The 14,618-nt window shown below is 33.5% G+C and overlaps 2 protein-coding genes across 2 annotated transcripts; both read left to right on the top strand.

The window, feature by feature from the left end:
- The first annotated feature begins 855 nt into the window (after positions 1-855).
- On the top strand, positions 856-4,254 carry LOC139520264 (E3 ubiquitin/ISG15 ligase TRIM25-like). The gene is made up of 2 exons (XM_071312764.1): positions 856-901; positions 1,919-4,254. Exon 2 carries the CDS (start codon positions 1,934-1,936, stop codon positions 3,608-3,610), a length of 1,677 nt encoding a protein of 558 aa, XP_071168865.1. The 5' UTR covers positions 856-901; positions 1,919-1,933; the 3' UTR covers positions 3,611-4,254.
- A 6,038-nt stretch (positions 4,255-10,292) lies between these two features.
- Positions 10,293-11,981, top strand: LOC139521483 (uncharacterized). Its single transcript, XM_071314958.1, has one exon. The coding sequence runs from the start codon at positions 10,293-10,295 to the stop codon at positions 11,979-11,981; it is 1,689 nt and encodes a 562-aa protein (XP_071171059.1).
- The last annotated feature ends 2,637 nt before the right edge of the window (positions 11,982-14,618 follow it).

Raw genomic sequence — 14,618 nt, 5'->3', positions numbered from 1 at the left:
TTAGGTTTGGGGTCACGTCAGATCTCTACATTGAGTTGAACATGTTGAAATCTTGGGTAAGATGAAAGATGTAAGCAACCAACATTTTTCAGAATTACTCAGTGTATTGAATAATTGTGTAGATGGGTTGCTGTCTCATTTCCGCAACACATATATATCTCCTGTGTTTGTGTTGATCATAAATATGTGTAAGAATACAAATGATGAGATCAAAATATAAATTAAACGAAACGCGTGTCTGGCGTAAATTCAAAATTCCATCCTGGTATATATGATGAGTTTATTTTCATTAGTTGTGTACTAGTATTTGATTTCATACCGCTATATTATGTATCATGTATCATATGAAGAGAACTGAACCGGCGTCAAACTTAAATGAGGCGACCAAGTCAGAAAATAAAAAAGCAAGTTTATTATGAATGTATTATTGCACCAAATTATTGACGGTTTTCTTCTGTGTGTTGACAGGAAATTTTCAAGACCTATTTTCATCTAAAACACCACCATACAGGTCCTTTCGAAAAACCTCAAAGGGTTGAGAGGGGATATAAATGTGGTTATGCCTGGACTTCTCCAACTCTTCATTGATGATTTGATGGGCATTTTTTCATATTTTGCATTTGAGTGTGTCATAATTTGTGAAGTGTGTACTCATATTTCACTTGTGTTATACTTATTTAAATGTCCTCTCATTTTATTGATCATTGCTTCTGGATTAACCTTAGGCATGATAAATATCACTTAATATATCTATCATATGCTTAAATTGAACACATTCCGTATCTTGAATATAGATTTATCAATACTATAATAAGAGTCACGTGGTGTTGTCTGTCGTCACATTTCTATTTATACTTTTAACCTCCCTTGTCCTTGGTTATGATATCATTCAATGAATAAGGTAAGATATTATGAGCCAAATTATGTAGATCTCAGTTGCCTTTTATAGCTTTAATATTTCATCTACGCATAACCTAATATGAACTGTTGTACTATTCTAACAACAACGAATATCGAACTTTGTCTTGGAGCGTGATTGTATCCGACGAAAAATTCTCTAATTGTCTCATTTTATCTTTTTAGTTTTCTAATAGCTTAGCCGTTCGTCCAAAACTCATTTGTTATACATTTTTTGGAAATATTTTGTTTCAATTTATCAGTGCATAGTAAACCTTTTTGCCTGATTGTAATGTAATATTGTACTTATATGAATTTGTTGTAAATACAGGTTACACAATAATCAGCCATTTATCAATTTATTCCTTATTGATCAACGACAACCACTATACTACATGTCTGCATGCTCCTGACAAAACGTGGACACATGATCGTTGTAAAAATAGATTGTTTTGATTGGATATATAACTTCGGAATCGTTTATAGTAGCAGTCTTTATAAAACGATCTGGTCGACGTTGTATCTTTTTCTTTGGAAGTTCGTCCGATTCCATCAGATTTTCCTAATTTTTCAGACTACATCTTCAAATGGGTGGGTAATGAAGGCGTTCATTCGATACCCGAGAAAACAAATGCCTAATCCTGAATTTTCGTAAAAATAATGTGTTCATTCCGGCATTTCGATAGAACTACATCCCTATTTCTTTATAATCTATATGGCTATGGGATTCTGTGGAACCATACACAGTAGTTTTATTTTCATGCGGGACGATCTATGGATACTAGATGATTGTGATTAAAAATAACAAGTATTTAGCGGTGCGAACAAAAATAAATCAGCAGGACTTGTTTTAGAGGAGAAACACGAAATGTTTATTCAAGCTCATTAGTCCAAGACAAGCTCAATTGCCTCTGCAAATTATGAAAAACGACTATATAAGACAAAAATATATATAGGAAACTATACTTTACAAATCCGTGTTCAAACAAACAATTTGAATTATTAAAATATTTATTTTCAGCAGTGCAAGATTTGAATGGCATCATCCAGCACAGTTACATGTGGTGTTTGTGACTCTCAGCACACGACATCAAACGCTGGTTATTGGTGCCCTGAATGTGACGAAGGACTGTGCTTTCAATGTCTGAAATATCACAATGCATCGAAAGCCTCACGTAACCATGATGTTATATCTGTCGACAACTATAAACAATTACCTCCCTCGATAGCTAATATATCACCATACTGTTCACTACACGACCGAAAGTTCCAGAATTATTGTCCGCAACATGAAAGTATCGGTTGTCCACTGTGTATTCAGTCCAACCATGCTAATTGCGTTGGGATATTATCATTGGAGAATGTCATTCAGACAGCGAAGACTTCAGCCTTATTGGAAAGTCTTGATCAGAATCTGAGAGATAACAAAATAAATGCAGAGAGAATTGAAAAAGATAGGAAACACAATCTTACTGAAATCAAGAAACAAAGGCAAAAGTTTCATGACGACATAAAACAGGTCCGTCGTCAAATTAACGAGCACCTTGACAGCTTAGAACAACTTCTTCTTAAAGATCTATATGCTGCCGAAGAGAAAGTTATATCACAAATAGAAGACTTACTGGAAAAACTAACCAAACATACGGAACTATTGGCTGTATTGCAATCTAATATGTCAGCTATCAAAGAGTATGCATCAAATCTACAAGCATTTCTTGGAAGTAAAATGATTGAAAAAGAAACTAAGAAACATGAATTATTTATGCAGTCGTTATTTGAAGACGGTAGTTTACAGAAGGTTGATTTGAATTATGAAATTGCGGACAAGATATCCGACGTATTGTCTACTGTTACTTCATTCGGTTCAATATATAAGGAAACGAGTTCTCCGTTGGTGGAAATACAGACGGAAAAGGTCAAGCAAGCACAAATTGGATCATTTCATCGTGCACCACCTATAAATGATCTAAAAATGACGTTCACTGGAAAACTTGAATTTACTGGTGTAACAGGGTGCTCATTTTCTAGTACGGAAGACACCATCCTGGTAGACTACGCCAAACGACGTCTTCTGGTCTTAAATGGATATGGAACCTTGAAAAATGACATACTTTTGTCAAATCAATATCCAGTAGACGTCACTTGTATTGATGACAAGACCGTTGCTGTTTCATTTCAATATTCAAATCAAATTCAAATCATCAACATTTTAACAAAAACAATTGAAAAATGGATAAAAGCAACCAATTACTGTTACGGTATATGTTATATTGATGGTCATTTGTTTTACTGTGTAGCTTGCACAGGAATACAGAAAGTAAAATTGTCAGACCATTGCCCTTATACTTTGGTTAAAGACGATACCTTGTCCAACTGGAGTTTTGTAACTACATCCAAAGACAAGATATTTTATACCAATAACAAATACTTCACCGTTACATGCTGTTCATTGACCGGACAGAAGCTGTGGAAGTACAAAGATCAATCAGTTCATTATCCGCTAGGGATAGCTGTAGATAACGAATCAAACGTTTATATTGCTTCAAAAGGTAACAATAGTATAATTGTGTTGTCGTCGGATGGAAAACCAGCAAGAAAACTGCTTGTGCACGATGACGGAATTTGTAAACCATATGGACTCGCGTTCAATGTAACAAAAGAAAAATTAATAGTTGCTAATTATGATGGACCTTCATTGTACGGATTCTATTAGGACATGCATGACATAGTTCTGATTACGTGGTTCACAGCTGCAAAAGAAATAAATTTAAAAAATTTGTGCCCGAAATTTACTGAAATTGTTGACAAATGGATCTATAATGTCAGAACAAAATATTAGCAGAATGTATTTGTAGAAATATGAAAAAATCGTCCTTTATAATAAATGCTAAAACGATAAGTTAAATGAAGAAATCAACACGCGCAGTTCATTTTCTATATACAATTTTGGGTGATGGTTAGTTGCTCATTTGTATGAAAACCGTTATTTGTGATGCAGGACAGTCGGATTGACGTACAGAAACACAGACCAGAAAACATAATGCCCATAAATGGGGCATAAAAATTAAACAGGAAGAGCTTTTCAACTATAAATTCCTGAAAGATAGGGAATGTGTAGGTGCGATAAGGTCCTATTTAGCTTATAAAGAAGGTTTCACTGAGGTTGATGACAGACAGGGACACTGCAAAGGCCTTCCGCTAATCCATTGATGGGGTTCTTATAATGTCTAAGAAGTGTGGTCTGATAATTTAAATTGAATGGAAAAAAGATAGATATCAATATTCTAAATATTTGTTCCCCATCATATTTTCTGTATCTTCCATCTACAATTTATAAATTTTTTGACAATACCTGCATTTTACCCTTTTGTTCTTTCTTTGACCAGAGAAGAAAATCTTTGAAAAAATATTGATGACAGAAAAGGGACACTAATTGGTGACAATAGCTCATACTGGTATTTTGCAACCTGATAAAAAACCAACATATTTTTCAACAATCTGGGCAAGAAAAAAAGTTTATCAACTGACAATTAAAATAATAATCATTTGTGAAAAGTATGCGAGTTGAAATGTAAATCTGTATTCATAAAATGTATTTGCTGACTAAAAATAACATAAGTATAGGTAACAACGGATTTCTTCATGTATATCACAATCATTTTTAAAAAATATTCCTAAATATAAATATAAACTTTTTAATACAACATTTCAAATATAAATCTACTTAAAATACAATGTATATGAATATAAACAATTTGTATTTCAATACTTTAATAAAAAATATTTTAAAGGCACTGACTAAAAATAAATTTCTTAACATATACGAAATAATTTACTTTAAAGTCAAGTTTGAAAAAAAACACCCTAATTTCTACAACCGTTTCTCATTTATGAGTGAATAGATTTATGATTAACTGTTGGTGTTTAATGCCATTTTCAGCAGTATTGGTTATTGCGTGGCATTCAGTTTTAATTGGTTGGCTAAGCTGAATTGGCAGGATACAATCAACCACCTTCCGCAGGAAAATTCAGTTAAATGCAATGGCAATTAGTGCGACTCTCGTTTTTAAAAGAGGGACGAAAGATACCAAAGGGACAGTCAAACTCATAAATCTAAAACAAACTGACAACGCCATGGCTAAAAATGAAAAAGACAAACAGAAAAACAATAGTACACATGACACAACATAGAAAACTAAAGAATAAACAACACGAACCCCACCAATAACTAGAAGTGATCTGAGGTGCTCCGAAAGGGTAAGCAGATCCTGCTTCACATGTGGCACCCGTCGTGTTGCTTATGTGACTACAAATCTGGTAAATAGTCTAATTCGGTAGGTCACATTCATGAAAGGGAAGGGGATTGTATTTACGACGTAAGGAACATATCCGATATCATTTGTGAAACGGTTATTCCATAAAGGTCAACCAACTCGTTTAAGTTATAAGATATAAACAGACGCGGCCATGTCCCATCGGAATTGCGACGTTTAAAAGGATGTCTTATAATTTGAACGAGTTCCAATAGTTCTGGACGTATGAACTTATGAACATTTAGTAAATAATTTTAAAGATTTGCATCAAAGTAAAATATGTCTACCACTATGCAAAATATTGTCATTGACTACTAGTATTGACTACACGGAGTGTGATTATTTGTTTAATGGTACTCTACTAGTTCTGAATAATTGGACATTCACTGGTGAAACAATCAATCAATACTTTAAAACAGTTTAGAGTCAAGGGTCACTACTATAAGTCTATACTGTTAATAGTTTTAGAGATGTTTAGTGTAATCAAGTTTACTTATCTGTTCTTTTTTAGCTAATTTGCTAAGTGAATTTTCTCATCACTAATCCGTTGTATGTTGTCCGTTGTCCGTCGTCCGTTAACTTTTACAAATATTATGTCCTCTTACACTCTCAGGCCAAATTTTACCAAACTTTACCATTCATCACTTGGGCATTTAGTTTAAAAAATGTGTCCGGTGACCCCGCTTGCCAACCAAGATGGCCGATTTGGCTAAAAATAGAACATAGGGGTAAAATGTAGTTTTTGACTTAAATCTTTGAAACTAAAGCATTTAAAGCAAATCTGAAAGAATACAAATTTTCATCATGTTAAGATCTATCTGACCTGAAATATTCAGGAGCATCAAACAACCAGTTGTTGGGTTGCTGCACTTTTTAAAAATTGTTCTTAAATTTTTGTAATATTTTACAAAAATCTTCTTTTCCGAAACTACTCGGTCACATTTAACCAAACTTTACTACTATCATCACTAGGGTATTTTAATTAAAAAAAAATATGTCCGATGATCCCACCCACAAATCAATATGGCCGACATGCTTAAGTGTGAAAGTGTTCATTAGGTTATTATCTATCTGTCCTGAATGTTCATGATGTTTCAGACAAGCTGTTGTTGGGTTGCCTCCCCTGAATTAGTAAAATTTGCAGTTTTTTGTTATTATCTTGAATAATATTATGGATAGAAATAAAAAGTAAACAGAAATGATGTTCAGCATAATAAGATCTACAAATGAGTCAACATGACAAAATGATTAATTTTCCCAATAAGGAGGTATTGACCTTTAAAGTCAAATTTAACAATTTTTGATAAATTTTAGTAATCTTATATAGATCTGAAACAATAGAAAATGTAAAACGATTGCATCATTTCATGCATCAATTGTAAATAAAAGTATTAGGTGGTCGACACAGGCTCATTGGAGCCTCTAGTTCGTTTTGTTGTTGGTGATTTGGGAGGGAGCAGGTTGTTCTTTTATTTTCGTATTCAACTGTATCGAGTATAATAGTATTTCATTTGTGCTATACTAGTTAAAAAACAATTTTCTTTAATATATTCACCAATGCTTCTGGGTTAACTTTCAGGCGAGATACATGTCACTTAAATTGAAAAACATTCCATATCTTAAATATAGATTTAGCAATACTACAACGAGTCACGTGAAGTCTGTCGTCACATATCTATTTATACTTTTAACCTTCCTTGTTCATGATATCATTCATTAGATCAGGTAAGATATTATGAACCAAATTATATTCAAGTTACCTATAATAGCTTTGATATTTCACACAAATAGTTATCCAGAGCACATGAATGCACCCCTGCTTGTTTAGGCCCCTTATTACTTGATCTGCGCTAAATTGTCTAAGAAGTAGGAGTTATTGTTCTCATTTAATTTCGTGGTGTTTCTTTTAGGTCATGTTTTTCATGAGCTCACCTGATGACGAAAGGTTTGTTTTAGAATTTAAACACGGTAGTTTTGACTATATAAAAGTTGTAAGCCAGTACAAATTTAACATTTTAGAAAAATGAGACAACCTTCATTGGAATTATTGCCCCTGGTATTACATTGTTGTTTATTTTCTTGAAAATTGTTATAGCTATAGAAAAACTTTTATAATAGTAGAAATGACCGACTGAAATATCTTTAAATGATCATTTATGGTCATGTCGTCAATAGGTGCTACATGTAGAGTAGCCTCTGCTCACCGCTCTGGGGTACCTTGGTTGTTTTTGTGTTTCACTGTTGTTTGTCTTTTTTTACTTTCTTTTTTGCTATGGCGTTGTCAGTTGATATTCAAATTCGAGATTTGAACGCCCGTTTGTATCTTTGACGTCTCTTTTGACCCCTTATAGTGATTATTATACACTTGAAAACGATTTTTACCACTTTTTTCGAAGTTATTATAGTTAAAGGAAAATTGGATACTGAAAATATAAGCAGCAATTAAAATAGGATCTATAAATGAATTAGCATGATCGAAATATATGACCCTTTATAGGTAGTTATTGCGCTTGAATGGGGTTGATTTTGCATTTTCTGCAGAAACCGTAATGACCGAAATAGTCAACCAACTCATTTTTGGATTATTGACACTGAATTTTACCATAGTGGGTGTGGAAAACTATAGTAGATAGAGATAAGCTTTAAACAATGATAAGCAAAATTAAATTTAGAAATAAGTAAAACTGATCAAAATTATCAGTTTACTAGTTAAAGAAGTGATGAATTTCTACCAATTTTAGTTAGTGTCTTTTACCTACGTTTTTGAAAACGGCTTGAGCATTAAGTTGTTATGACGTTAATCAACCCTCTACTTGCTTATTGAGAGACAAAAAATTATAACACGAAGTTTTATTTTAAAATTATTAATAACTTGATTTCGAAAAAAAAACCAAAAAATAAAACAACAGTTATTGGCATGACACGGGTTATGTTCTTCTGTTATATTTTATGATAGTATGATACTAAACCCCTAACGGGAGGGAATGTGCCTGATATTCATATGATGAAGACATACTCTTTCAACCAGTTTAATTGAGGTCTGGAGCTGGCATGTCAGTTAACTGCTAGTAGTCTGTTGTTATTTATGTATTATTGTCATTTTATTTATTTTCTTTTGTTGTATCTTTTGACATTGGACTCGGACTTCTCTTGAACTGAATTTAATGTGCGTATTGTTATGCGTTCACTTTTCTACATTGGCTAGAGGTATAGGGGTGTTGAGATCTCATAAACATGTTTAACCCCGCCGCAATTTTGCGCCTGTCCCAAGTCAGGAGCCTCTGGCCTTTGTTCGTCTATTATGATTTTTAATTTTAGTTTCTTGTGTATAACTCGGAGTTTAGTATGACGTCCATTATCACTGTACTAGTATACTTAGTTTTAGGGGCCAGCTGAAGGACACCTACGGGTGCGAGAAATCTCGCTACATTGAAGACCCATTGGTGGCCTTCGGCTGTTGTCTGTTCTATGGTCGGGTTGTTGTCGCTTTGACACATTCCCCATTTCCTTTCTCAATTTTACTCAGAATAAGTTACAGTGAGAATTTTCCCATTACTGGATCTGTTGCCCTTAAATCAAGATGAACCCTTTTTTTAAATTCTGCTTTTATAACTTAAACAATGAAAGATATATACAAAGAATTGCGTCTTGCTAATATAACTAGCAAGATCGAATTGTTGGCCATTCAGCACAAGTGTTCTTGTTGCATTGTTTTAATTTGTTTGTTTAATCCAGCTTATATGCACGGACTCCTTGCTGCCTTAAGTTCCTTTTTATATGCAATTACAAATTCAGATGATAATTTAGATAATTTCTAAATAATAACGATAATTTCGTGCTGCTTAGTCTTAAGTTTTCTATGTTGTGTCTTCTGTACTATTATTGTCTGTTTGTCTTTTTATTTTTAGCCGTGGCGTTGTCAGTTTACTTTTTATTAATCTATGAGTTGACTGTCCTTCTGGTATCTTTCGTCCCTCTTTTAGAAGCATGCTTTCAATTCTATACTGCAACTAGTTGTGTCTATTTACTAAATAATTTAACACAGCTATAGTTTGTGCAATGTCAATTTAAGCATGGATAACTTTTTCTGCAATCAGAAGTTCATTGATTGACTATTTAAATAGCTATCAATGTATTAATTTAATTGCAGTATACAACAATATTAGGTCAATGTCAGAATGATATAAACTTTTTGTATTCGGCACAAAATTGGGCAAGGGCTCGGTAAAACCTCGCCCTTCCCCTGTGTCTCCTTAATTACATTTTAATGTTTCATCCTTTTCTTTCAATGAATAGAACTAATGGGAAAGACATCAACAATTGATATCCATTAAGGTCAAAATTAAAAGGTTGCATGGATACGAATTATGATGCAAGTCAGTAATACAACTGCGATGCTTTTTAAGCTTATGTTGACGAAATTGAAAAAAAATGACCGAAAAGAGCAAAATATTATTTTTATATTAGTCTGCTATAAAATGTTTGAAAAAAAGATTTTATTTTGTTTTTGTTTTTTGGGGTATGTAATGCCCCTTAAATTTTCATCATAAGTCGATATTTTTATAGTCCCCTTTATATTTAAGTGAACATGGCTCAGTTGACTGAATTTCATACAACCCAAAAGTGTAAGAAAGGATCTAAATCATGAAATCGTCAGCCTTATAAAACAGGTATTTTGTGGATTGAATAAACCTTTCAGTAATCGTAAATCTTTGTATACAGATACAAGGAGATAAACTTATATATAAACATGTACAACTCTAACAATAATAATTATTAATAGAGTAAACATTATGTAATATGCATTCAGACAGGAAAAGCATGCCAATTCTGAATTGTTTTATATAATCATATCTGTTCTATACAATAGCATTGTATTTATTTAGACAATATTCACACCTTTGTTCCTCGAATAGTGTTATCAATTTTAAGGGACCAGTTACAAAAGGAAACTTAAAATGAGATATATAAACAACCGCGTTAATCAATGGATGTGTATACCTTCTATACAATACAAATCCTTGTTTAAACAAACTGCTATTATAATTAAAAAAATCTTATTTTCAGCAGAGCTAGACTTAAATGGCATCATCCAGCACAGTTTTATGTGGTGTTTGTGACTCTCAGCACACGACAACAAACGCTGACTACTGGTGTCCTGATTGTGATGAAGGACTATGCTCCCAATGTTTGAAGCACCACAATGCATCGAAAGCCACGCGTAACCATGATGTTATATCTGTTGACAACTATAAACAATTACCTCCCTTGATAGCCGATATATCACCATACTGTTCACAGCATGATAGAAAATTCAAGAATTATTGTCCGCAACATGAAAGTCTATGTTGTCCACTGTGTATTCCATCCAACCATGCTAATTGTGTTGGTATATTATCGCTGGAGAATGTCATACAGACAGCAAAGATTTCAGTTTTAATGGAAAGTCTTGATCGGAATCTTAAAGACATTAAAATGAATGCCGAGAGAGTTGTAAAAGATCGGAAACAAAATTTTGATGAAATACAGAAACAAAAGCAGAAATTTCACGATGAAATAAAAAAGGTTCGTAATAAATTAAACGAGCACCTTGACAATTTAGAACAACACATACTACAGGATCTATATGCTGCCGAAGAAAAAGTTAAATCACAAATAGAAGACTTGCTTGTAAAACTTGCTGAACATTCGGGAAATTTGGATTTATTGCAAACTAATATGTCAGCTTTAAAAGAATATGCGTCAGACCTGCAGACATTTCTTGGGAGTAAAATGATTGAAACCGAAATTAAGAAACATGAAATATTTATGCAGTCGTTATTTGAGGACGGTAGTTTACAGAAGATAGACTTGAACTGTAAAATTGGGGACAAGATATCCGATTTATTGTCTACTGTTACTTCATTTGGTTCAATATCTGTTGAATCGAGTTCTCCATTGGTAGTATTGCAGACAGAGAAAGGCAAACAAGCACAGATTGGAACATTACATCGCGCACCACCTACACCTATCAATGATATAACAATGATGTTCAAAAGAAAACTTGAATTAAATAATATTATAGGGTGTTCTATTTCTAGTAATGGAGACATCGTCCTGCTAGACAACAGCAAAAAATGTCTTCTTTTCTTAAAGGCAGATGGCACTTTGAAGAGTAAAATACCAATAACTCTGTCATCGAATCAAAACCCATTAGATGTTACTTTTATCGATGACAAGACAGTCGCTGTTTCATTGTCTTATTCGAATCAAATTCAAATCATCAACATTGTAACAAAAACAATTGAAAGTATGATAAAAACAAACAGTTTCTGTTGTAGTATATGTTACAGAGAGTGCCACTTATATTATACTACTTGGACAGATATACAGAAATTTAATGTATCAGACAACTGCTCTTCTACTTTGGTCATAGACAATACCTTGGTCACTTGGAGTTTTGTAACAACATCCAAAGACAAGATATTTTATACCAATAACTCCCGCCATACAGTAACATGCTGTTCGTTGACTGGAGAGAAGATGTGGGAATACAAAGATCAATTAGTTAGTTATCCGCGAGGAATATCTGTAGATAAAGACTCGAACGTTTATATTGCTTCACCTGGTAACAATAGTATAATTGTATTGTCGCCAGATGGAAAACAAGCAAGAAAGCTGCTTGGTAAAGATGACGGAATTGATAATCCTTTTGGACTCGCGTTTAATGTTACGAAAGACAAATTGCTGGTTGCGAATAATAATGGACCTATATTGTACGAGCTATGTTAGAATACAGTTATTATTACGTAGTTTACAAAAGAAAAGAAATATTGAAAGAAAAAAAATGAAGTCTGGCAGAAATCTATTGAAATGACTGCAATTCTAAACAGAATATTGTACTTTTCTTTAGAAAATTTCATTTTATTTTTTGCTAAATGGTAAAATATTATGTCTGGGTATCAAATGTTTACACGTGATTGGCAATTCCCTGATTTTTTTATATAATATATTGTGTTTTATTTCAATATGTCAAAGGGGAAAGGTTGTTTGAACATCTTTTTATATCCGAAATGTACATAAAAGCTATATCCTCGATATGCAATCAGATGCAGATTTATTGTAAAACAATACATTTCAATAAAGTTGAGAATATAAATGGGGAATGTGTCAAAGAGACAACAACCCGACCATAGAACAGACAACAGCAGAAAGTCACCAACAGGTCTTCAATGCAGCGAGAAATTCCAGCATCCGGAGGCGTCCTTCAGCTGGCTCCTAAACAAATATATATACTAGTTCAGTGATAATGAACGCCATACTAAACTCCAAATTGTACACAAGAAACTAAACTTAAAAATAATACAAGACTAACAAAGGCCAGAGGCTCCTGACTTGGAACAGGCTCAAAAATGCAGCGGGGTTCAACATGTTTATGAGATCTCAACCCTCCCCCTATACCTCTAGCCAATGTCGAAAAGTAAACGCATAACAATACGCACATTAAAATTCAGTTCAAGAGAAGTCTGAGTCTGATGTCAGAAGATGTAACCAAAGAAAATAAATAAAATGACATTAATACATAAATAACAACCGACTACTAGCATTTAACTGACACACCAGCTCCAGACTTCAATTAAACTGATTGAAGGATTATGTCTTCATCATATAAATATCAGGCACAACCCCTCCCGTTAGCCGGGTTTAATATCATACCATCATAACATATATGAGAAGAACATAACACGTGTCATGCCAGCAGCTGGTTTTTAAATAAATGCGTTTAGTTCCAAAACAATGTTTTGATATTTGTGCTATTGAATCATGTAATATAATTAAAGATCAGCATGACCTATAATAGATAATTTTTCACCGAACGAATTTGTAGAAATATTTAGATGTGGTGTGATTGCCAATAAGACAACTATCCACCAGAGTTTAAATGCAGGGGATGTAAGAAATCATATATAAGCAACCGTACAGCCTTCAACACTCCGTATAGTCAGCTACAAAAGGCCACCATGCACTATGTGAAAAAAAAAATCATTTCTGAACAGATTTCAATATGTCGTTTGTTTAATGTGCTTTGGATGGGTATCGCCAAAGTTAAAGTCTAAATTAAAGTTCGAGTGGTTGTTCAGACTTATTTGGTATGAAAAAGGGGAACAGCAGACAATAATAAAAAAATAAATCCTAAAAATGTTACAGTAATTCGGACATAATTGGGATATCCCCAAAACACTTGGTCCTGTTATTTGATCCGAAGTTCTCAAATAGAAGCAGTATTATAATAAATTTGTAAAATAGTCCACGGAACGCTTTGTCTCGCCTGATATTGCTGCTTTCAGTGTAAAAGCGTAATGTTGATCGGCTGTACATTTATCGGTAAAAAAAAAAGTTTCTCTGTAGATGCTTTTTCTTGATATTGAGGAAAAACTCCTATACAAGTTTCAAAACACTTCATGGAGGTAATAAATTTATCATGTCAAAACAGTTTAATTCGGTTTTATTTAAATAAAACAAAACTGTATGGTTTTCAACAATGAGCAAACCCCATACCCCATAGTAAGCTATAAAGGGTCAGGAAATGACGCCACTATCGACGACATTGATGTCGCAGGCTCGACACAAAGATTAATACTTTTTTGTTAACAAATGAAACACATCAAATCAACTCACACTTAAGCCACAGGAAAATCGGGGGATGGGGGGCTCGGACTAAGCGACAAGCATTAGTACTATAAAATAAGAATTCTCCGATTTTTTTAGCGTTAATGATCATTTAAACATGTATACGAATATCAATCTTTTACTTTTAATCAATTGAATTCTCTGATCTACCTCGCACTAAATGAAAAATAAACTTTTTGGAATATCTGTTTCACATGTGACGACGAACATGTTCCAGTTGTCGTAACCATAATACTTTCTTCATTTACTCGAATGTGAACTTCCAAATAAAACCAATTCACTCGGTTTGTAATTTTGTGAATAACACGAAGAGTGCCACACGTTGAGCAAAATCTCATTACCTTTCTGGGGAACCCGAGATCACCCCGATGGATTTAAATTACCCAGTCATATCGATCTATTTAGTCTAGTCAGCCAATTAAAACTGTTCTTAAGCTACTGCAACTGAAAGTTGGGGGCATAGTGTTTAACCTCTGTCCGTCCGTCCGTCTCATTTATTATTGGTATATAGTTATTCCTCATAACTCCTCTAACAGTTTGAATCCTAGAAGTTTTCTCTTTACTGTCTGTTTGTACATATATTGAAGGTGTGGTCAGGGTTTAATTTTTATTAATATGTTCTCTTTTCGGAGAAAGTTGAACTTTGTAATTTTTGGAAACTTACTTGCATAAGTAGGGCGTTTCCAGGTAACTCTTCCTACAGTTTGAATACTAGGAATTTATCACTCTGCTAGCTGT

Source organism: Mytilus edulis, chromosome 4 (assembly GCF_963676685.1).
Source record: "Mytilus edulis chromosome 4, xbMytEdul2.2, whole genome shotgun sequence".
Lineage (NCBI taxonomy): Eukaryota > Metazoa > Mollusca > Bivalvia > Mytilida > Mytilidae > Mytilus > Mytilus edulis.
Note: the sequence above shows the minus strand (reverse complement) of the source record. Positions and strands in the feature narration are given on the sequence as shown.

Excerpts from the sequence above, each read along its gene's own strand:
- LOC139520264 (XM_071312764.1), top strand. The coding sequence starts at position 1,934 with ATGGCATCATCCAGCACAGTTACATGTGGTGTTTGTGACTCTCAGCAC.
- LOC139521483 (XM_071314958.1), top strand. The coding sequence starts at position 10,293 with ATGGCATCATCCAGCACAGTTTTATGTGGTGTTTGTGACTCTCAGCAC.